The sequence below is a fragment of the Cupressus sempervirens genome, chromosome 7 (genome assembly GCF_028749045.1).
Source record: "Cupressus sempervirens isolate cs-2001-9-10 chromosome 7, ASM2874904v1, whole genome shotgun sequence".
NCBI classification, from domain to species: Eukaryota; Viridiplantae; Streptophyta; class Pinopsida; order Cupressales; family Cupressaceae; genus Cupressus; species Cupressus sempervirens.
The window spans coordinates 882870568-882895575 of record NC_143124.1 but is presented as its reverse complement, the minus strand read 5'-3'; the positions used below and the strand labels follow the sequence as shown (position 1 = coordinate 882895575).

Here is a 25008-nt window from a genome sequence, read left to right as displayed (position 1 = left end):
ATTAAATAGTCAAAATTGAATTATTTTTCCAATCTTAATTTCTTACTTAATGTGTGATGTTTAAGAGTGACCAATAATTTCATCATGCAGGAAATTTCTCTTATTAATTTTTTTCCCACATATTAGAAAATATACTGACAAGTATATGTTTCGGATATAGATCATCGATGCCATAAAATCTGATAATTTCAAAAAAAAAAGATTTCATCATCAATACCATAAATTCTGATGAATTAATTGTTTTCCAGAGCAACAACAGTTTAGTGTTTGTGAAACTTAAAACCTAAGATTCTGAGATACAATAGAATTTTTAGTAAAATTCAATGGGCGCAACAGACTGCTCTCCAATAAAATATCATTTTTCCATCACTCTCCAACTTATTATTAAAATTGCATTTACAGGACTCAGTAAAGACTCAATCCACAGATTATGATTATTCTTATCTAATGCATTGTAAAAGCATTTGCAGCTCCCTATCGCACTATATAAGTGGAAGGACGGAAAATTAATTCAACCAAATAGAATTCAGTGCTTGCTATCTCAGAATATAATAATCTTTTGTAATGGAATTTTTATATATAATCCTTCTATAGATTCCACGTCTCTTGCTAATCAAGAAATATTCTTTTATTGAGAGAGTGTGGCATCCATCTGTCAAGCATTGAAATATAGATTTTTATAAGACTATGAGATGCTTCTGATATTATTATGATTATTATTGCTTTATTCAGCGAATATGCTTCACATGCTTTGTGGTGAAGCATCTCACATACAGAGAGACTGGTCTAAAGTCTAATGCTTGTCCGCAAAGGGATAGATCTCATAGCGCAGGGTGCAGCTGCCCATGAAAACCTGAACACCGAGTCTTTGGGCGCAGCAGTCGAAGAGCTCATCAATTCCCTTTGAAAGGCAAGCCGCACAGTCTTTCGTGGACATATCTCGCCAGCACATCTCCATTCCATAGATGGTCACATCTGAAGAAACAGCAGACGACCCCAAGGCGAACTTTATAGGGCTGGCGGGAGCCTTGCTCGACAGATCTGCCAACACGTCTTTAACGACAGCATTAAAGTGGGCGTCCGTGTCGTTCTTGACGTTGATGAGGCCATACCAGAAGTTGGTGTCCAGAACGGAGAGAAAGGTGTAATTTTCGTAGCGAAGGAAGCAATGCTCTAGCTGGACACGAGCGCCAATGGCGTTTGGGCAGTCGCGGCGGAAGACCTTCACTGCCTCCGCTGAACACGTGGCGCATTCGGCGGGAGACAAATCTCCTCTGCACTGGAGGCGACCCGACGGCTGATTCCCATCAACGGAAGCGCCGAAGCCGACGTTGGCTGCTTTCTCTGTCAGATTTTTTAAGAGCTCCCCCATGTCGGTATCAAACTGTGAGCCGTTGGAGTACTTCTCCACATTACATGCTGAGTATATCTCGCCCTCCTCGTCAGAGGACTCAACCAGAACGACAGAGGATATAAGTAGAGCCGCCAGATACAGCCTCACTCTTGTTGTTGCAGTCGCCGACAAATACATTTTGGGAGATTAGACAGTAGAAGAAGCTATGGTTCAACACTAGGAACAATTCAGCATATTATAAGGAGGAGACTAAGTGGATTCTGACCGGGCAATAAGTGACGTCGTTGTTGCATAACTTTTAAATTCGAAGAAGCTTCTAAGCATAATTCGAACCCGTGACGAAAGATTACGCGGGATTTTCCAAACTTGATCCTTGCCAACGTGGCGAACTACGTACGCCGTCAACGCTTTTGCGTGGACGGCTTGCAAACTCAGGACCCATTTGGGCGCTGAATTTGTTATTCTGAATTTGTTCTGTTTGCTTCTACAAAATTAAAACTTGAATTCAAGTTGAAATTAATGAGCAGGTGATTTGTGATAATCTTTTAGGTTTGAACATTGATAAATTTATACAACCAATAACGGGGAAACATTTTCACATCGAAGACCATTGATATCTGCAGCGACTTCCAATATTCAACATTGTTCATCTGATTAGTAGAGATCGACATTCATCCAACCTGATCTGACATTGTTCCTTTGAGACATCATTGTTCCTTTCAGCGCTACCAGTGACAACATCTCTTACAATCCTCGTCTGAACATAATTGCTCATTTATCAACAGAACTTCATAGATTAACCAAACTTGCTTATGAGAATGCCTATTTGGTTTCTCACCTCACAAAATGTATAAATTTATATATATTCAAAGGAAAGTGGATTGATAGATCACTATAAGTGAAATCATCTATTTTTCTTACTCACAGAGCATAAAACTTAACCATCAATGAATCAAATGTCGAATCAATTTAAATAGCATTAAGTCTGCATACACAATATTGATCAACAAGGATGCCCATTTATTATTATCTATATTTCCTTGGATGGTTTGCATATATCACACCTACACACACAAAATTTGCATGCATTTAGGATAAGAATGCAAGAAAATGATGCCTTGCACTACTTCTATGTGGGTTTTAAAAAATACATCATTAATAAAATTATATAACCACCTATTTTAGAAAATGTGTACAATTTTGTTAAAATTATTACAAAATATTATTAATATTAGTGCTTCTCTCTATTTTTATTTTTGATCTCTCCCTCTCATTCTTTCCTTATATCTCCTCTACATATATTTATCTCTACTATCTCAATCAACTCCCTTTGTTCATCTCTTTATCTAACCCTTCTCTTCTCTACCTATCCCTCTCCTCCATATTTATCTCCATCTTCATCTTTGTCTTCCTCTTTATCATTTTTTCCTTACCTCTTCATCATAGTATGGGGATTCAATTGGTGAAAATGTGCAACCTTCAAATGAAAGTGACTAATGAAATGCTAACTTAAATGAGGGTGATCAAGCTTCAAGCTTGGGAAGAACACTTTTGAATCCATGTAGAGTATGAAATGAGTGGCCACAATCTATTCAATGGTTGTCTTGACATTTTAAATGTTCTCAACTATTGATAGAACTCTTGGGAACAACTTCTATAAAAATACTTAATATAAACTACTTGGATCAAACTAGTAACTTCACCTTTATGTAACAAGCATGGCATAGAGATATAGCATAAATCTAAATTAGATAGTAAATAAATATATTTAGAGGACCTAATTTATATATACTTCTCTTCCATTTTATATTTTTTCCAAATTAATCTTCAATATATTTTCAGGGTAAACACAAAGGTGTGATTGGTAATAAATAATTTACTAATATCTATATATCTTCTGGCACATAGATAGTTATATCTATTGTCACTATATATTCTAACAATCTTCTTCTGTTACTTTAAAAACCCATCTAAGAATATTATGAAGACTCAAGGAAAATTCCTGCAACACATATTTTGTTAAGGTCAAACAACGATCTCACTTGTTGTTTTATTATTATTCTTATTATTATTACTTTATTTGGCGAGTACGTTCCCATGCTCACCACATATACAAAAAAGAAAAAGTGAGTCGCATAACTGGGGGAAAGTCTTAATAGTGCTTGGCAAAGTCGTAGGTCTCATAGCGCAGGGTGCAACTACCCATGAACACCTGAACACCCACTCTTTAGCTACAATAGCGAAATAGCTTCTCAATTCCGTTGGAAAGATAGGCTGCGCAGCCTTTCTTGGACATATCTCGCCAGCACATCTCCATTCCATAGATGGTCAAATTGGAAGAAACAATAGACGATCCCATGGCGAACTTGATAGGGCTGCCAGGGGACTTTCTTAAAAGAACCGCCAAAAGACTACGAGTGTTATCATTAAAGTTGACGTCCATATTGTTATTGACATTGACGAGGTCGTAGATGAGATTTGTGTCCAGCTGCGAGAGAAAGTTTTAATTTTCATAGCGAAGGAAGCAATGCTCTAGCTGAACCCGGGCGCCAATGGCATTGGGACAGTAGTCGCAAACGGTCTTCACTACCTCCCCAAAACATGCGGCGCAGTCGGCAGGAGACAAATCTCCTCTGCACTGAAGCCGTCGAGACAGCTGGCTCAGCTTCCTACCATAAACCGAAGTGGTGAAGCCCGCGTACGCTGCTTTCTCCATCAACGTTTTAAAGAGCGCCCCTAAATTCCTATCAAATTTGGAGCCATTGAAGTACTTTTCCACATTACATAGTGTGTATATCTCACCTTCTATCGACAACGACACAGCCGTAATTGTCTGCAACACTAGCAAAGCCGCCAAGTATAGCGGCACTATCTTTGATGCAGTCGCTGAGAAATGCATTTTTGCTATTTTCAGAAGAGAAGATGTGGTTGAACGCTATGAGCAATTCGGCTTATAAGTAGATAAAAAATGAGTGGAGTATGAACCAGCTTTAAGTGGACCGGAATAATTGACTTCAATCCATAGAATCTTCAAATGTGCAGCTCAAATCCATAGAGTCGGTGACTTGCTGTGTCGAAGCTTTGCCATCTCCGTGGGCTTCGCTAAACATTTCACATGGATCAATGCCCACCACTATCTAGTCAATTTTTTCATTCTATAAAAGTGGGACTAAGGTTTGACTCGCTGATTGTTTCGACTTGATCAGGTTTGGTATGGTTGGCATCTCACCTAAAGTTATCATTTTTGGGTATACCTCATTTCAAGCGTATACTATTAGCAAAGCCACGCCCTCCACCCCCTCCTTCCTAGATTCGACTAACGCGAAAATCTTAGCTGCTAGATGAAGCATCCGCTAAACAATTTGACCTGGAACTACTTGCCCTACCAGTTATTTTTATGACGGTTGATTAAAATATTAGTCCAGCTTTTAAAAAAGAGAAGTGTTCTATTAGTTTTCTAGAAATGATTGTGTAAGGTTTTTTTTCATCAAAGTTTTGGATCATTCTACATGATCCATCATCACGATGCAAGAGAGTCAAGAAAAAAAGAAATGTGGATTGCACACCCAGATTAGTGTTAGACACAGTCAACAACCATGGGCACGCTGTTATAACTTATTAGAACCAGTGAAAAATCATATCTACGCTGAATTGCCTGTCGTGCCACACATTTCCTGTAAAATTGGCAACAGATAGAAATGACCTACTTGATACTAGGTCATATAGCATTATCCACATCTTTGTCTAGAAACATCTGTTATTAATGCTCTTATATCATAGGCTCTCTATATATAGAGGCCATTGTATACGTTTTTAAGAAATTAGTTTAGTGAATAAAATATGCTTATCTATTCAGTGTTTATTTCTTAATATAGTTGTGTACTATTTTTATATTTCAAATTTCATCATGGTATCAGAGCCTAGTTTAGCCAGGATCAGCTGGAGATTCATTTAGAAATTCAGCTAGAAATATTGCTAGAGGGTTTTGTTGCAGGCAAATATATTGTTAGAAATGGTTTGTTTGCAAGGTTGATATATTTTTGGAGTGATACTTTGTTGCAGGGCTGTTATGCTTTTGGAGTATTGCTAAATTTGTTTGAAAGCTGATTTTTTTGCTAACATGGGTTCTTCAAATGAAGTTTTGCCTATCTTTGATGGAAGTGGTTTTGCAGATTGGAAGATTGCAGTCAAGAATGCTCTAAGAGAGAAGGCTTTATGGAGGATAGTAAATAAAGAAATTGGGGAACCTCAACAAACTAATAAAGAAAAGGAGTTGTGGAAATGTAAGTTGGAGCAAGCTAGAGGTATTATTGGTAAAGCTTTGAGCCCCAATCTAAATACAAGATTTGTTGATAATAATAACCCAATAGAGCTGTGGGAGACTTAAAAAATATATTATAAAGATGTAGACATTGCTAGCATGTTTAGTATAGAAGAGAAATTGATGAATTTAGATCCATCACATTTTTAAAAAATGTCGGATTACTTCAATGAAGTTACTTTTTTAAATGCTCAACTAAAAAATTAGGTGCTGGATATGCAAAAAAAGATTTTCAGTTGATTGCAATGGTTGAAAGTAAGCTTCCCTAGCCATATAAAGTATTTAAGGAATCAAGGAAAAGGGTTCTTCAACTAAATCCCAATACCCCCCAGCAAAATTTTGATCAATTTTGCAAATTTGTTTTAGATGAAGAAGTTCAACTTATTAAAGAAGGGCATATTAAGAAGAATCATGGGCATATAGCCAAGAGTAATTTTTTAAGAAATGATGGAAAAAATAATTGGAAAGGAAATAATAAATTTTGAAGCAATGAAGGTTCTAGCCATTTTTCTAGAAATGATGGTGCAAAAAAGCAAGCTGGAAGAAAGCCCTTTATTTGCAGGTATTGTGGAGGTGAGAATCACATGGAGAAGTTTTGTTTGAAGAAGAGGAACAATGAAAGGTAGCAATATAAGCCCAAGCAAGAAAGGTTTAAGGATGGAAAGAAGGATAAACATAGTTTCATAACTATCTCTTCAAAAAGGCAAGAGAAATCAAATGAGAAGGTAATTGCTACACCCAAGAGTAAATCTAGTGTTAAGGGGGGATACTTTGCTTCAGATTCTAATAAAGAATGGATTTTAGATTCGGGGATATCATCTCATAGATCTTTGTTTATTGATTTTTATAAAGGGAAGAATTCAGATCAAGAAATTTCTATTGGCAATAAAATGAAACTTCTAGTTTTAGGAATAGGAACTGTTAATGTAACCAATGCGTCTTTGAAAAATGTTTTATTGGTTGAAGGATTGGGGGTGAATCTTATTTCAGTATACAAAATAGTTCAAGTTAGATATGAGTTTTTTTTCAATGATGATCAAGTTATTGTTAGAAATAGAAAAGACCCAAGCAATATAATTGCTATTGGTAGAGTTGATCATGAAGAGAATCTATTTAAATTTGTGGGGTTTCTTGATGATAAATATACACTCTCTGATGCTTTTATTTCTTAGACTAATTATATGTCACAACTTTGGCATGCTAGACTTGGACATTTAAATTATAGAAAATTACAAGATATGGTTAGAGGATTAACAAAAAATTCAGCTTGTGAAGGTTGTGTGTTAGGGAAACATCATCGAGATCCTTTTGATTTAGGTAAAGCATGGAGAGCTAATCATCCACTACAACTCATTCACAGTGATTTATGTGAACTAGGATATCCTTCACTTTCAGGTCTGAGGTACCTTCTCACGAGTGTGGGTTTATTTTCTTGAAAGGAAAAAAGAAGTGTTTGAGGTGTTTCAAAAGTTTAAGGCATTAGTTGAAAATCAAAGTGGCAAAATAATTAAATTTTTAAGGATGGATAATGGAGGTGAATATGGTAATTATGCATTTGAGTCATTTTGTGAAAATTATGGTATTAAGGTGCAAAGAATAGTTCCTTATACTCCTCAACAAAATGGGGTGGCTGAACGAATGAATATAACTCTCTTAAAAATGGCTCGTTGTATGTTGCATTTTAAAAGTTTGAATAATAAATTTTGGGGTTTGGCTATTTCTTGTGCTGCACATATTATAAATAGAATCCCCACCAAAGCTCTCACAAATATCACCCCTGAAGAAGCATGGAGTGGTAAGAAACCTCACATTGGATATTTTAAAGCATTTGGGTGTATTGCTTGGGAACACATTTCTAATGCACAAAGGGAAAAGTTAGAACCAAAGAGTCATAAGTGTTTTTTTATGGGTTATAGTGAAGAATCAAAGGCTTATAGGTTATATGATTTGACAAAAAACAAGGTCTTTGTTAGTAGAGATGTGAAGTTTGATGAGAATTCACAACTTACATCCACTCCTTCTCGCTTTACAACAACAAATGCTTCTCATTTTTCAGATATTTTAGGAAGAAATGGAGACTACATTGATGAGGATGAGTTGTGCACTTCTACAATGATGAAAATACTAGTGAAAATAACACAACTAATGCTTGTAATCAGGCATTTTCTACAAGTAGTGATGATGAAGAAGATGACTTTTCAGCTAGACAAAAGACAAGGAGTGTTGAAGAAATATATAGGAAAGGCTCAAAGATCCAAGGGAGGAATGGTAGTGCTCTCATGACCAAAGTATTACAAGTAAATGACCCAAGATCATATGAGGAAGCTAGAGGGAAGAAAGAATGGGAGCAAGCTATGGAAGAAGAATATGATGCTTTGGTAAAAAATAAAACTTGGGAACTTGTGCAACTTCCCAAAGGTAAGAATGTCATTGGTTTCAAATGGGTTTATAAAACAAAATTTAAATCAGATGGTCCTATAGAGAAATTTAAAGCTAGATTGGTTGCTAAGGGATTTAATCAAAAAGAGGGTGTTGATTATGAAGAAACTTTTGCTCTTGTCATTAAAATGAATACAATTAGAATTATTCTTTATTTGGCTGCAAGTCTTGGGTGGCATATTCATCGAATGGATGTAAAAAATACTTTCTTAAATGGAGATTTATATGAAGAAATATATATGGAACAACAACTAGGTTTTGTAGATCAACAACATCCTAATATTAATTACAAATTAAAGAAGTCACTTTAAATGGCTTAAACAAGCACCAAGAGTATGGAATGAGAAGATTGACAGGTATTTTCAGCTTCATGGGTTTCAAAAATGCAAATCAGATCCAAATCTTTATGTGAAGAGAGTGCAAAATGAAATGATTCTTGTTGCAGTTTATGCGGATAATTTACTCATAGCTGGACCAAATATTGTCTTAATTAATGACTTGAAGTCATATCTTAAAGGGGCATTTCATATGAGTGATTTGGGTGAACTAAATTATTTTCTTGGCTTGCAAATTAGTAGACTTCATGATGGGTTATTTATCTCTCAAGCAAAATATGCTTTAGATCTTTTAGAAAAATTTAACATGCTTGAATGTAAGCCAGCCCCTACTCCTTTCCAATTTGGAATTAAGCTTACTAAAGAATGTATTTCCAAGAAGGTGGATGCTACTTTATATAGATAGCTTGTTGGTAGCCTGGTTTATCTAACACATTCTAGACCAGACATTTGTTTTGCAGTCAATCTGGTATCTAGATTTATGCAGAAACCAAAAGAAACTCATCGATTGGCTGCCAAAAGGATTTTATGATACATTCGTAGAACCATGTACTATGGAATACATTATAGTTACAAGTCCTCAGTTTCTTTGATTGGCTTTACAAATTCAGACTGGGGAGGTGATATAGATGATAAGAAAACTATTGGCGGTTATATTTTTTAGCTTGGGTTAGGTCCAATTACATGGAGTAGGAAGAAACAAACTACTACATCATTGTCCTCATGTGAAGGAGAATATAGAGCAACAAAAGAAGCTAGAAAGGAAGTAGTTAGGATTCACAACCTTTTATTTGAGCTTGGTTTTGCATAGAGTTCAACTACTACTTTGTATTGTGATAATCAAAGTGCTATCCAAGTTGCAAATAATCCTATTTTTTAAGCTAAAACAAAACACATTGAGATTGATGTTCACTATATTCAGGATCTTGTTCAAGCAAATTTTGTTAATCTTCAATTTTGTCCAAGTGAAGACCAAGCAGCAGACATATTTACTAAGAGTATGCTTGAGGCCAAATTTCTAAAACTTTGCGGCGTTCTAGGCATGATTGAGGTGAACATTAAGGGGGGAATAGTCATATAATGTTCCCCTCTCTTTTTTAATGTTGTAAATGGGTACCTAAGAAGGCTCAGTGCCGGGACCTATCCTATCTAAAAAATTTATTGTAATTTCTCCCACACATTATCATTAGTGGTAGAAATTAAGTGAGGATGATAGATATAGTCATCAACTATGCCCGTGCTATTATAACTTATTAGAACTAGTCAAAAATCATATCTATGTTGAACTGCCTGTCGTGCAACACATTTCCTACAAAATTGGCAATAGATAGAAATGACCTACTTGATACTAGGTCATACAACATTATCCACATCTTCCTCTAGAAACATCTTTTATTAATGCCCTTATATCATAGGCTCTCTATATATAGAGACCATTGCATACGTTTGGAAGCAATCAGTTTAGTGAATAAAATATGCTTCTCTATTCAGTGTTTATTTCTTAATATAGCTATGTACTATTTTTATATTTCAAATTTCATTAGTTAGTAGATAAAAAAGTAAGGATGGGTGGATGGATGAGCCACATAAAATTGGGGTGACACGACTTACAATAAGAACAAATTAAAAATACAAGCTAGTAGTCAATAGAATCATAAATAAATGAATGGAAAATAACTTAAATATAAAAATAAATGTGTATATATATGTATTTATATGATATAGAAATCCTAAAACTAAATAAAAGCGAAATAAAGGCCAAGAATCAAACAAGGAAGGAAAATGAAAAAAGTAGGAAATTAGACAATAGAGAGGATAATGACCTATCAAGCGAGAGGGAAAGAGATAATTCTAAACTAAGGGCAAGAAAAAACAAATGAGGGGAAAAAAAAAAAAGTAAAAAAATAAAGAATCTAAAAAATATATAAATATACACAGTATGAGTGTGTATAGGAATAAATAAGTGTGTGTGTGTGTGTGTGTGTGTGTGTGTGTGTGTACACACACACACACACACAAACCTTTATATGTGTAGATTATTTACACACACACACACACACACACACACACACACACACACCAACATGCACACATATAAATCTCTCTCTCTCTCTCTCTCTCTCTCTCTCTCTCTCTCTCTCTCTCTCTATTTGTAAATGATTGTCCAAAATCTCCTAGTGAGGTGGAGGACATGAGTAGAGTACCTTATGCTAGTGTAGTTGACAGTCTTATGTATGCTATGGTCTATACTAGATCAAACATTGCCCAAGTAGTGGGAGTTCTAAGCCGGTTTATGGCTAATCATAGATGGGTACATTGAGATGTAGTTAAGTGAGTATTCAGATATTTGAGGGTTACATTAGATTTCTCCATTTGTTATCATGGTAGCTCTTTTGGAGCTTTGCATTCAATTTGTATTTGTGGGTTTGTGGATTTAGATTGGGCAGATGATATTGACAGTAAGAGATTCACTAGTGCTTATGTGGTCACTATGTTTGGTGGTGCCATCAGTTGGATGAGTAAGTGACAACCTATGGTTACTTTGTCCACTACAGAAGCTAAGTACATGGCTGCTACTCATGATTGTAAGGAAGCCATTTGGCTTAGGAGATTGTGTTCTGAAATTGGTGTTGATGCAGGATAGATTACTATTTTTTTTGATAGTTAGAGTGTTATTTTCCTTGCAAAGAATTGAACTTTCCATGCCAGAACAAAGCATATTGATGTGCAGTTTCACTTTATGAGAGATATGGTGGAAGATGGAAAGGTAAATTTGGAGAACATAGATACTATATATAATGTTGCAGATGCATTGATGAAACTAGTGAGTACAGATAAGTTTAGATGATGTTTGGAGTCTATGGGCCTCTCGACCTATAGAGATTAGTTCCTATTGCTCCTATAGGGTGTTTAACAAGTGGGAGAATGTCAAGAATAATGTGTCTCAACCTTGATAATTCCTATTCATGTTATTTTTTTTGTAAATTTATTTTTTGCAAATAATGTAATTAAGTGTGACTGTACATGTCTAGTTGGCATGTTGATGTGTCACTCAACTTGCATGTGTCGACATCTTGAATTGCATGTAAGGAGATCATGACTGAAATAGTTATGACAGATTCTTATGATGTGTAAGAGTTATCTTTGGAAGATTTGATGATGGGTGAAGACGAGAAGACATGTGGAAATTGATCAACAAGTAGTGTACACTTGAGTCTCCATCTATCATGTAGGGTTCAAGGCATCACTGAATTTTTTTTCCTAATTTTTTGGAGAATGGTAAAACCCTAATATGGTTGTTCTTTTGAAGTTACCCTAAAATTGAAAAGCATGTTATATAAGCATTTTTAGGGTTGTAGATAGGAGAGTGAAAAAAAGTGTACTTTTGGTTGCTACTAAATTAGTCTTTTGTGTCCTAAAAGAACTTGCACTGCAAGTGTGTTGTAACCTTTGTGTTGAAGATAATACATTGTGTAGGTTTTGGAGGGGTGGGGTTGTTTTATCGAAAGGTTTTTCCCCACCAACATATCTTGTGTTTATGTATTATATTTCTCTATCTATTTTCTATATTCATGAACTTTGACTCCAATATTATTGTTTACAAATTATCAAAACTAAAACTATAAGGATTTAAATAGAATTTGCACAATACTTTCCTTAATGGATTAGTGTAGGAAGTTATTTCTGCACTTGAGTTTCCTTACACTTTGATCTTGCATCAAGGCTCAAGCATCATAGAAGCATATCCCCACATACCAAAAAAGACTTTGATTTATACCTTTACAATTCTATATTCCATCACATATAAAATCTCCTTGCATGCATTGAACACTTGTGTATGTCATTGTTTGGTCAGACTTAAATTCTACAAGACCATATTTCTTTGATGCACTCAAGAAAGATACTAACAAAGGTTTAATATATCTTACAACTAGAGGGCGGTATCTTATGAAAAAAAATCATCTATATGATGTCTGTGATGAGATTAAACAAGGGTATTATGCCTTGATCTTTGTCTCAAAGACTTGTTCTCTCTTAACCTTGCAACGTGACATAGCCAAGTAGATTAATTTGAAAATAAGGGTATTATAAGTGTTGTGCTAGTAGCTGATTTGACACATGGCTATTTAGAAGCTAAGAAAAATTTGATTCATCTAGATGATGTGTGGAGGATGAATGTAGAAGGTAATTTGCTTCATCTTCCCACTAGCATGAACACCCATTGTAAAATTATGGTTACCACTAGAGATAAATTTACTTCTAAACACATGAGAAATCTTTATGTTTATCAGATGTAACTACTATGGGAGGAAAAAAATTCAAATATATTTTGCCTCTTTTCCTTTCCTAATAGTGAGGGACATAGGGCACATAAGTACCTAAAGAGTTTGGCTCATCATATTGTAGAAAAATGAGTGAGGTTGTCATTTGCTATTAAAATAGTTGTTGCATCCGTGACGGTATCTCTCGACTTAGAGGATTGAAAGTCAAAGCTAAGGAAATTGAAAAATGTTGAGGCAGATGTAGAGGACTATATGATTAAAATCCTCATGTTGAGTTACGAGTCTCTTCCCTCACATCTTAAATCTCAATTTTCTTATTTTTCTTTCTTTCCAGAGGATACATTTTTTTTCTTTCTAAAATAATATTCCCAGAATGTATAAATCATGACTATTTGATATATTTGTGGATAACTAAAGCTTTTATTCCTCCAATCTCTATCTTCTTATCTAAACTACAATCCTTATTTCTCATCATTGTTAAATCTTTCTCAATAATTTTTTTCTCTCCTATTGTTCTCTCCTTGTTGTTGTGCACCAATTACCATTTCCATGGGAATGATGTTATATAAGCACATAGAGTATTTATTCTAGATTCATATCTAGAAACCCTGCTAATTATCCCTTATGTTGCAAACCATGTAGACAATTTTCTTATTATATTTTGAATGCCTTATGCTCCAATTGTTGTGGATAGAGGCTTTTTGGATTAAATTAATTGCATCAACCCTTGCATGTGTGCATTCAACCATAGGGAGAAATATGATCTTTCATTGTTCATTTGGCCTACTTTAATGGGTAGGTTTGACTCTATTTGGTTGGAAATTAACAACTGTCTTGTATGAGTTCCTGTCCTTAGTGAGTCGGTTCATTGATTTGATTTCCCTTTCATTTTCTTTCAAATTTGACTCCTTTATTTGTGTTTTCCTTTTGCCATGGTTGACCATATTGAAGATTGCATTTTTGCATGGCAAATTGGTGATTTGGGTTGCATTATGATCTTATATAAAACTTCTTCTCATTGTCTTTGTTGGATCATCATGTTGAGAACAAAAAATATATATTAAAAATTCATGTAGACTAACTTTATTTTTCCTTTAAGAATTAATTTCATTTTAATCTTCTAAATCAATAGAATGTAAGAAAATAATAATACATTAAATATGTATGAAACAATCAAAATATTCTTCAATTCTATAGCTTTATTTTTTTCTTCTCATTCTTCCAATCTTTCATAGTTTATTATATTATTTCATTTAATTTTGATTTGAAATAGCATTTTAAATTTTTTAAACTTTAATTTATTTGCGTATATTTTTTAAATAATATTACAAATACTTTCATAACTTTTAAATTATGTCAAATATAAAATTAACACATGTACTGTGAAATTTAACTTTGCACGATTTAGAAAAACATCATTGATTTGAATGATTTATCAAAAACTATTCATATACTCAATTTCTAGTAAACAAATCTAGAAACTCAGATTAGACATAGGTAATGATATATCGAAAGTTTTTCTAATCTCTAATTTAAAAAATAGCTACCTTTCTTATCAGTGCAAATGTTTTGAATTACCAAATCCTTGATTCTTACTCAAATCCTGTCCAAGCAATGTTGGATTAGAGATACAAGCCAAATGATCAGTCATTTCCATTTCCAAACACTAAAATAACAAATCAAATTTAGAACTGGGCATCTATTATGCAATAAATCAATATGGTTGTTACAGAGGTCTTAAATTAATATAGTACCTATCGACGATGATAGATTATCATTACGATTGCTTTGCGTACAATAATCTAATATCTAACAAAACTCAAAGTATAGTTCACGAATATGATGAAATGATTGCAATCTTTAAATCAAAAGAGTCTTACCACATTTCAACTCAATTCATCTGTAAAGAATTGTGAAAGCCATGGAACAATCTTTATTACAATTGAATTATTAGGAAGGTATGCCTGTCATTATTTGTATGATGAATCACCTCAATTAAAAGAAACAAATTGAATGAGACTTAAAGAATCTAATAGTGCTAGGCGAAGGGATAGATTTCATAGCGTAGGGTGCAGCTGCCCATGAAAACCTGGGCACCAACTCTCTGGCTAGACAAGTGGAAGACCTCTTTATATCCCTTGGAAAGGCAGGTGGCACAGTCTTTCATGGACATGTCTCGCCAGCACATCTCCATGGCGTAGATGCTCACATTCGAAGTGGAAGAAACAACAACAAACGACCCCATGTCGAACTTGATAGGACTTGCAGGGACCCTGCTCGACAGATCTGCCAACAGATCCCTAACAGCAGCATCAAAGTGGATGTCCCTATTCTCGTTGATGTTGACTAGATCGTACCAGCAGGCAATATCTAATGTAGTGCCTGCCCCTAGTTCACATTTTGTTATCGTTGCTAAACTCTTTTAGAACTAGTTTTATGTTGTTGGTTAGCATCATTCTTTTGATATTATCAGATATTGTGCTATGGATTCAGTTTATTATGTGATGAGATTACTTAGACTCTACATTTCATGTATGTATGATGATTATTTTTAGTGTTCACAATTATTGATGATGATTATTACATTGCTTTAAATTATTAATGATGATTAGTAAGATGATTTATTATCATATGTGCTTTCTTATGGATACTTACCCCATACTTGCATGTGTATGGTGTGCGTGTTTGCTTTGCGTGTTTGCTTTTGTATGGCGTGTCTGATGTGTTTAAGGAAGGGAGTCGCAGTCACCTGCTAGTCGGGATCTACACGATGCACCACTTCCTACCATTGTCTATTTAGTTTAGTATATATTGTGTTTGTATATGCATAGTTTTTATGTAGGTTACAGGTATCGGGTATCGACTTCCCTGAATTGCCAAGATGAGCATACCCTATCACATTATCTCAATGATAAGAGAGGGGAGATAAATTCTCAAGTCCAAATCCCAACCCTTTAAGCCATTTGTTCTAATTGAAAAATTAGGACAAATATCTGAGTTGAGTACCCTCAGAATACGTTGGATGACGTAATTCGTGATTTAAACCCTTGGTTTGATTTTGTATGTATTTTGGCTATGATGGGATTTTTGTATTTTTACTTTCGTGAGTCTTTGGAGTATTTTCTATTAATTAAGCCTAATTAAAAGATTTAATTAATGGTTTAATTTAATAGAAAATTAATATGATATTTTAATATTTATTTTATTTAATTAATTGGAAAATTAATTAAATAAAATAATTAAATTTGAAAATAAAATAATTAAATTGGAAGATAAAAGTTATAATATTAAATTTGGAATGTGACAATATTTATTTTAATAATAATATATTTGGAGCTCATTTTTAAATAAATGACTAAATAATAATATTATTAAAGCTAATAAATATTTTAGCAATAAAGTTTTGGAAAATAAAATTTCATATGATTAAAATATAAATATATTAAGATTGAAAAGTGGAGATATTAAAGTTATTGCATGAGACTTAATAAATAAATAAAATTAAATTAGAAAGAGTAAAGCAAATTGGAGTTACAAGCTTGCATGGGAATTAACATGTGTCAACAATACGGGGGTTAGTGCATCAATTAAGCACAAGGTGTCTACAATTCTATGACTCATCAAAAAGAATTGGAAAAGATCCATGCTTAGTTAGTGACACCTTTCAGCGGTTTCAAGAAGAAGTCCAAAGGTTTCTTGAGAGCTCTTGATATTCAGGTATTCATAGAAGCTTAAATGAAAAGCTTAATGGAAGCTACAAGTTTAATGGAAGCTACAAGCTTAATGGAAGCCACAAGCTACAAGCTAAAATAGAAGCTTCAAAGCTTACATGCATGGGAGAAGATTCGTATGCTCATATATTTTCTACTTGCTTCTATGCTCTTTCTAGCACCTCTAATCACTTGGAGGATTCGATCGGCTTGGATTCTTGAAAGAATTGTGAATGATGGAGAAGGAAGGGATTTTCTATGGACTTCTGAGGCATGGTAAATTAGCATCAGTGTCTAGGTGCACTCGTGATATTCTCATATTCCCTTTGCACTCTTTCTCTTCCTGTCTTCATCATATCTGTTTTATGTGTCTGAATACTCTCTGTATTTGAAATTGGAATCTAAATATTTTATTTGGATGAGAAAAAAATAATATAAAAATCCTAGATCCAATTAAGGAGAAATAATTAGATCTTAATCGGGTTTGGGTTCGAATTTATATTGTGAAATTAGATAGACAAGATCTGAAATTAAAATAAAAATTCTAAGTTGAAAATTCGAACGATTAGATGTAATCTTTCTATCAAAATTATATTTTCAGATGTGAATGGACAAACCTATTAGATGGATGAATGGGTAAATTTAGAGAACAATTATTTTAAGAGGAAATTCTTAATTCATCACAAATTGTCTTGTCGCTGCCCTTTGGATAGACCCGAACTCAGTCATTCGTAACTTTTTATCAGGATCGAATTTATTCGATCACTCCAGTTAGAAGTGGCGCAACTTGGCCCTCTCCAACATATTTCAATTTCAGCCCAATCCAACAGTTCATTAGGGAGATATGACCATTGTACTAAGACTATTTTATTCAAAAACAGATATTTCTCTATTTCTCATAACCAAGAGTTCTTTATGCTTAAACTTCATAAAAATAATATATATCAAAGCATGGAATGAATTAAAGATATTATTGAAATCTTTCTTTATTAGAATCTTATTAAAATGCATTAGTTTTATATGGTTTATTATCTAATCTAATTAAATCAAATTTAATTAAGATTAGTTAATAGTAGAAAAAGTGTAATTAATTATTAGTCAATCTAAGTAAATGGATTTTTAAATGAGAGAAAATTAAAAGAAAAGAGATTTTAATATGGTTTATATAGCGGACTTTTTATAATGTATATTGAATACTATTTAATATATATTAAACAATTTTAGAGTTGTTTAATGAAGATGATAATGTTAAGAATTTGAAGATTATTCATGTTAAAATCTACAATGAGTCTTATTGGTTTGTGATAAGGATCTCTTTCAAACAATGTTTATATAGACAAAATATTATTAGAACAATTAGAAAATGGAGTCTAATGGTTGATTTTAATATTGATTAAATAATTGTAAGATGATAATTTATAAATTCTGAATGATATTGGATTAAGATTGAATTATTATGTTATTGGTTAATACGTTTGAATACCTTAATGGAGTTAAGAGTTAGTCAAATATTAACTAATGAGTTTATGGAAGGATTCTATAGATCGAGTATGTATAGTTTGAGGAGTTTATTATTTATTAATGTTTGTAAGGACTAGCAAACTATTAATAAATAATGGTTTAAATAGATATCAACAAATTTGATTAGAGTTAATCTAGTGGAGATTATTTATTGATTGAAGTTTGGTAAAAGATAATAATTTTTGGAGTTGGATTATAATTGATTTTTAATCAATTGATATTCATTGAGTTGATATTATACCTATGATATTAATAATTAAATTGTGCGATAGAGTCTTATTTGAAAAGATTAATGATAATACGAATTTGTCAAGGAAATGTTGGTATTCTTTGAAAGAAGACGAATGAGGTCATTATAGATTTATTCTCAATATAGCTTGCTAATAAATATTGACAAGTTATTATTATTGAATTATTAATATGAACATTTGAGTATTGAATTATAGTTGACTTTTATTTTACATAATTCTAGTTAGTTATTAGTCAACTAATATTAATTGAAACGTTGCTATGGTTATGCAATTATTAATTAAATCAATTAATGAGATTTAATTAGATTTAATTAATAATTAAGTTATGTAATAGAGATTTAATTGATATAATTCTTTTAATGAGATTTTAAAAGTATTGATATCAAGTTGATAGGTCTTAATCTGATGACTTGAATAATGACTTTAGATATTTTAATGGTGAAGACTTAGTAATATATAATTGAGAATTATTAGAATAATAAAAGGTCAAAGATTGTGAATCGATGTTAATTGATCATTTTAATTAAGTTATAATCTTCTTAATCGAAGATTGATAATTGGTTCTTTTATGAATGAATAATGATCCTTTGATTATGTTGAAATGTAGAAGTAACATTAAAGAAAAGTTAATCAATTAAAATATGGATCTTAGTTAAATAAAGAAAGCAATTCAATTAAAGGTCAATGATGATCAGTTTAGTGAATATTAATCCTTGAATTATTCTTAGAAATTTATTTTGAATAATAGAAGAATAATGCTATCAGGGAACAATTGGGTTGACTTGTAGGTCAAATGATGAACTTAAGACACTTGAAATATACTTGCAAATAGAAAATTGGAAACCCCTACACATTTTTCAACTATGTGAATTTAGTAAACCAAAATATGTGTCTACATCGTGTATTCTATATGCTTCTTGTTTTGGGTTTTGGGTTGACTAGTGTTGACCAGTCCTAGGTTGTTACCAGAGGCTCGGGGGTTATGAGATGTGATGGCATGTTGATCTTATTTGGTCTTGATCTTTATAAGCCCAACCATGGTTATGTGATCGTATGCTCTATGAAATGTTTATATTTGTTCTTCAGCCTTCATGTGTGAAGCTGAGATGTATATATATCTAAGATGCTTGAGCTAATCATTTTTGAGTCATCGATCAGTTATCCTTGGATTATTTTCTAGTCGCCATGATGGGACTAAAATATAGATTTATTTCTTGATGATTTCATGTTGTGACATGTTTGACTCAACCATTTTGGAGTCTTCGATCAATATGATTTTGAGATATTCTAGGTTTCTTATTGAGAACCATTTATCTTGAGATATATTTTGGTTATTGAGAACCAATTGATACTTATGATTATCAGTGATGCCTTCAGTTGCCTGTAGAGAACTGTTGTGGTCATGATTTTCTATGGATGTTTTTTCAGATGCTCATGGAGATTTTATGATTCTTATCTTGGAGATTTGATGATTATTATTATGGATATTTGATGCTTTTATGAATATTTGATAATTTTATTATGGATTATTTTTTATGATTTTTAGATTTATGATTCCATGAGCTTAAGGTAGGTAATCTACTTGTAGTGTCGGGAAGTGGCTTGCAATGGGGGTCGGGGCCCTAAGTGGCTACCAAGGTAACTCACTGTAAGTTTGGTTAATAAGTGATAACATTTACACACTAAATGGGGATTAAATGAACCTAAAAAGATAATTGTTTTGGTTCTCGTCAATGCCTTGAGCGCTTGTACAGGCTAGGATGGGAGTAGTGAGAACGCATGGTTGCGACCATGCATTTCGTAGTATGCCTTGTTAGTATGAGAGGATACTAGTGGCCGCATGAGATCAGTATGGACCCGTGGAGTTTAGCTAACTGTCAGGGTAACTTGTACGTGATAATTGCGATTACACTTTCCCGATTGCAGAGTAGGTTTCCTACATGTCATTGTGTGCCTCTGGAAATTAGATGTCGATTTTGTGTGATGGAACCTTTCAGTTAGTATACTTTTAGGATTCCTGAACTTTTTGTGCTTCATGAATTGATATCCTGTTTGGGACTTGAGATTATCTCCTTAGCATGGTGGGAGTAGACCACTTAGGTTCCACGCGGTCGGGTGGTAGTGTATTTTCCACTCTTATCATTTGAGATCCGTCGGAGACACCGTGGCTAGAGTATCCTTGGTTGATATTTATTCTTCATTATGTTCTTGGAGCATTATGCTAAATAATATACCTTATAATGGATGTATTTACTGGTATGTTTCTTACATTGATGCTTTGCATATGTTAGTTGATGATTTATTATGCTTTACTTTGCATGTTAGTAGGATGTTTTAGGAGTGACATTCCTACTATGTTAATACCAATGATCTCTTTGGTGCTTTGGAATGTTACGCACGGAGGGATGGCTAGGATCCACAATGGTCTAATGATGCTATTTACGATTGGGAGGAACCGTGCACTTAGTTATTTATGTTTGTGATATATGGTTATCTTTTGTGATGGATGTTTATATCTTTGAATGTGATGATATATCATGTATGATATGTGGTTTCATTTATGTTATTGCATTATAGATTAATATTAGATGATGATGATGTACTTTATTTACTTGAATGTTTATTCTTTTAAGCTTTTCATACTGTGTGATATGTACAGTGGATGATTGAGCTAAACTAAAATATAATTACAAAAGGAAACTTGTATATTGTTTAAGTACATTGGATGTATCATTGTTATTTCATGAGGATGAGATGTTACATGAATAGTTAATTTAGATGTGATACAACGTTAAGAGATCTTCAAAGAATGTAGTCTGTTATGTATATATATGTTATGTTTATTTTTATTTGAATTGTTGCTATTGCTTTCGCAAATGTTATGAATGGTTTTATCTTTCATGTTTTAAAAAAAAATTGTTTGAAAAACTTAGTAAAATTCATTGGATCCCTTGGCGGGGCATTACATCTAAATCTGAGAGGAAGTTATAATTTTCGTAGCGAAGGAAGCAGTGCCCCAGCTGGACACGTGCACCAATGGCATTTGGGCAGTCACGATGGACGACCTTGACTACCCTCGCTGAGAACGTTTGGCAGTCAACGGGAGACAAATCTCCTCTGCACTGCAGTCACCCAGACAGCTGGTTCAACCCCTTCTACCCACTAACGAAAGTGCCGAAGCCGACATTATATGTTGCGTTCTCCGTCAAAGTTTTAAAGAGCTCCTGCAGGTTGCTATCAAACTGGGAGCCGTTGGAGTACTTAGCCACGTTACATGCTGCATATATCTCGCCCCCCTCCTCCAAGGACTCCACAATCACATCAGAGAATAGGAGTAGAGTCGCTAGATATAGCGGCATAATTCGTTTCTATGCAATCGCTGAGAAATACATTTCGGGAGATTATTATTACAGAAGAGAAGCAAATGTCATGGTTGAACACAAGGAGCAATTCAGCTTATAAATAGATGGGAAAGGAGTGGGGGAGTATGAGCGTGACCAGGCAACAACTGACTTGGTCATTGCATATATTTTAAACCCATAAAATCTTGGTATGCCCAATTCAAACTTGTTGCATATATTTTATCATTGTTGCATATAGTTTGAGCATGAGGCCGGCCGCGAGCCCCCGTCAACTTAAAAATAATGGCCCTGGAAACATTAACTTTCAAAAGCTGAAATCGTCCATGCCGTGCAAGATTTCGAATTTGTCCATCAAGATGGGTAAATTATTTCGACTGGAAGACCCAATCAACAACACCATTTCCTACTTTCTTGTATTTGTCTTAGGCTGATACTATTGTAATAACTTCTACATATCTAGTGATTATTTTTTATATCTCAAACAGTTAGATCTAGCTATTTTTCCTCTTGATTTTAAGTTTTGATTTTCACAATGTTTATATATGAGATTTTTAGTATCTAAATTTTTTAAAAATATTTTATTTAAACTTGATTGGCTCTTGTAGTTGGGGTCATATAGTAGTGAATTTTTTGGAAGCATTACCCAAAATTTTAGCATTCACTTTAAAAAAATTGTATGGATATAAATAGTTTTGAGTCTGTAAATATTAATTTTATCACCTCTCACTTAGTATTTGATTATATTAAATTTTAAATACTTTATTTTGTAAAGATCACTATTAACTAATGTATATATTAAAATATAACATTTCGAAAAGGTTATAGTAAAATAAAATATTAGTGTATATAATTAAGTTATAAGTTATAATAGTTTCTTCTCAATTCATAAGGGTGATTATACTAACAATCTCATGGAAGCTCAGGCTATTTCATATGCTGTGGAACAGTGTTTCTTGTGGGGATGGAGTAAGATTATTTGTGAGTCTAATTCCCAGGTGGTGGTGAACATGCTTTCTTCGCAAGAGCTTGAGGATGTTAGTTGGCAGCTGGCCACTGTTGTTAAGCAGATTCTTTTCTTCTCTTCCTCTTTTCAGTTCATTAGGTTCAAGTATATTCTGCGAGAATGGAATAGACCTACTGATTGTTTAGCCAAATGGGCTTCTAGTCATGATCCGAGTTGGAATATTAGAGATAGGGGGCAACTGTCCTTTGAGATGGTGCAAGAATTTGATGATCTTGTTGCTCAGGATCGAGCTCCTTGTTGAGCTCTCCTTGTTGTATTCCTTTCTGTCTTAATAAATTTTTACCCCTCTTTTTGCAAAAAAAAAAAAAGTTATAATAGTATAATTGCATTTATGTAATAAATTGAAAATTTTTTTTTTACAATTTTTTAATTTCTGTAAATTGAAATTTAGATTTTTAATTAAAAAATTTCATCTAAAATATATATCAAATACTAATCAATTATTAATAAACTTATATTTGATATTATCATTTTTAAAACTTTATTATTCTAATCAATTAAAATTATTATAATCTACGACAAATACAAGCCACTACGTGGTAGTTGTTTTATTTTAAAATTTGGAAAAATATATTGACCAAAATTTTGATCTTTTTCCCTAATGGTTTAAATTTTCTTTTTCCTAGAAAGAAATTTAAGGTATAAAATTAATATATATATATTTTTATTACAATTATTGAAATTCCCACTTATAGAATATTTCACTTAAAGATAAAGTAAGAGATGTTGAAAATCAAAATTCAATAGACAAAGTAAAATACAAATAGAAGAATATTGATATATTGCATTATAAAAGTAACATAAACAATTTACTTATTGCAACGTAAATTTTATTTTATGTACAATATTAAAAAATAAAAATAAGCTATATGATATAATTTAGAGTTTATATTTAAATTTCTAAAAAAAAAACTAAGTGAATAAAGTGCAATGGAATATATTGAAAGGTAAAAAAGATGATGGCTATTTTTTAAAATATTAAAAAATTAAATATTTAGTAATTATAAAATATTATTTAACAATAAATATGAAAATTATATCAAAATTGAAACTATATAATAGTGAAGGTTAAAGTGAAGGTAGGAATTGTGGAAAACTACCATTTTTTTATTGTTTTGTATTTTCTCATAAACCTAGAATGAACATCCATTTTCTTGCCTTTGAATGTATGTATAATAAGATTGCATGTATTTCTGATAGTACAAGTTATCAGGTTTGAGCTATTAAGACCATGCTATATTACTAAACTAATAATAGTCAGTAGCTATTACCTATTATTTCAATTGTATATTATATACCTATATATTTTTCACTCAAAAAAATAAAATACTATACTTATAATATGCAAGATTTCATTATACTTTCACAAAGGTCCATCTTGTTTCCCTATTATTTTGGCATAGGTTTTTTTAATGATTTGATGCATTTCCTTTTATTTTTTAGTACACATATTGATTGTCAATTTAATTTAATATTTTTTAAAATTTAAATATTTAATCAATATATAATATAATTATAAATAATATTTTTCAAGTTTTCTAAATAATTTTGATTCCAAAAAATATATTAAATCAATAAAAATAATATACAAACTTTTATTTGCAATAAAAATAATAAAGAAATTAGAAATAACTATAAATTAGTACTATATATCAAAAAAACTCTACACCTAGAAAAAGGGAAGTGTAGGTATGAGCGATGGAAGAAAGGACTACTCTTTGTAATGAACCTATAGTATAGAAAGCTCTACACAAACACATGTATTGCATTGAAATTCTTGTGTCATTCAATCTATTCAGCGATCCTACAATTTTAATCCTTGCAACATCATCAATTGATATTTATAGTTCATCTTTTCCTTCTTGATACTATGCATTTCCTTCAACTTTGACCTTTCAATTGCCTATAATTTTTAAATGGTTAAACTAAACAACAATTGCAACAAAAAGTACAAATGGTTAGTCGGGGTTAGAAGTGGAAAATTACCAACTGTGAAGAGAAATTTCAGATTTTTTTTTTCCATGACTATTGATATGCTATACTTCCATTACAACAATATCTAGATAGTCTTTCCCTTCTTTCTGGATTTGGTTTGGCTTGGCACCCATTGTAATAATATTCTCAAATGCCTAGATTCATTCCAAAATTCCTTTTCTTTCATCATTTTCATCTATCCTATGTAAGAGACTAATGCCTAATCATAGGGAAAAGAAGTGCAAGCCTATAGATGGAAAAGAATAACAATTTCACCTCTACATCTAGAAAGAGGGAATTGACTTGAATGAAATTGATGTAGCCCAAACCCTTCAAAGCAATAACTCAAAAAATTACATAAAATGGAAGTTTAGAATGCAAAATTCTTCATTAAACATTTCCCATTCTACTCTACCTCTACATTGAAAGAAAAC

General features: G+C 32.6%; 1 protein-coding gene and 2 pseudogenes across 1 annotated transcript; all 3 read right to left on the bottom strand.

Annotated features, from left to right (window-relative positions):
* Positions 1–674: 674 nt before the first annotated feature.
* Positions 675–1541, bottom strand: LOC149550298 (antimicrobial ginkbilobin-2-like protein). Its single transcript, XM_089795063.1, has one exon. It carries the CDS (start codon positions 1529–1531, stop codon positions 794–796), a length of 738 nt encoding a protein of 245 aa, XP_089651189.1. The 5' UTR covers positions 1532–1541; the 3' UTR covers positions 675–793.
* Positions 1542–3506: 1965 nt separating this feature from the next.
* On the bottom strand, positions 3507–4253 carry LOC149550297 (antimicrobial ginkbilobin-2-like protein; annotated as a pseudogene).
* A 10517-nt stretch (positions 4254–14770) lies between these two features.
* Positions 14771–21606, bottom strand: LOC149550296 (antimicrobial ginkbilobin-2-like protein; annotated as a pseudogene).
* Positions 21607–25008: the final 3402 nt, after the last annotated feature.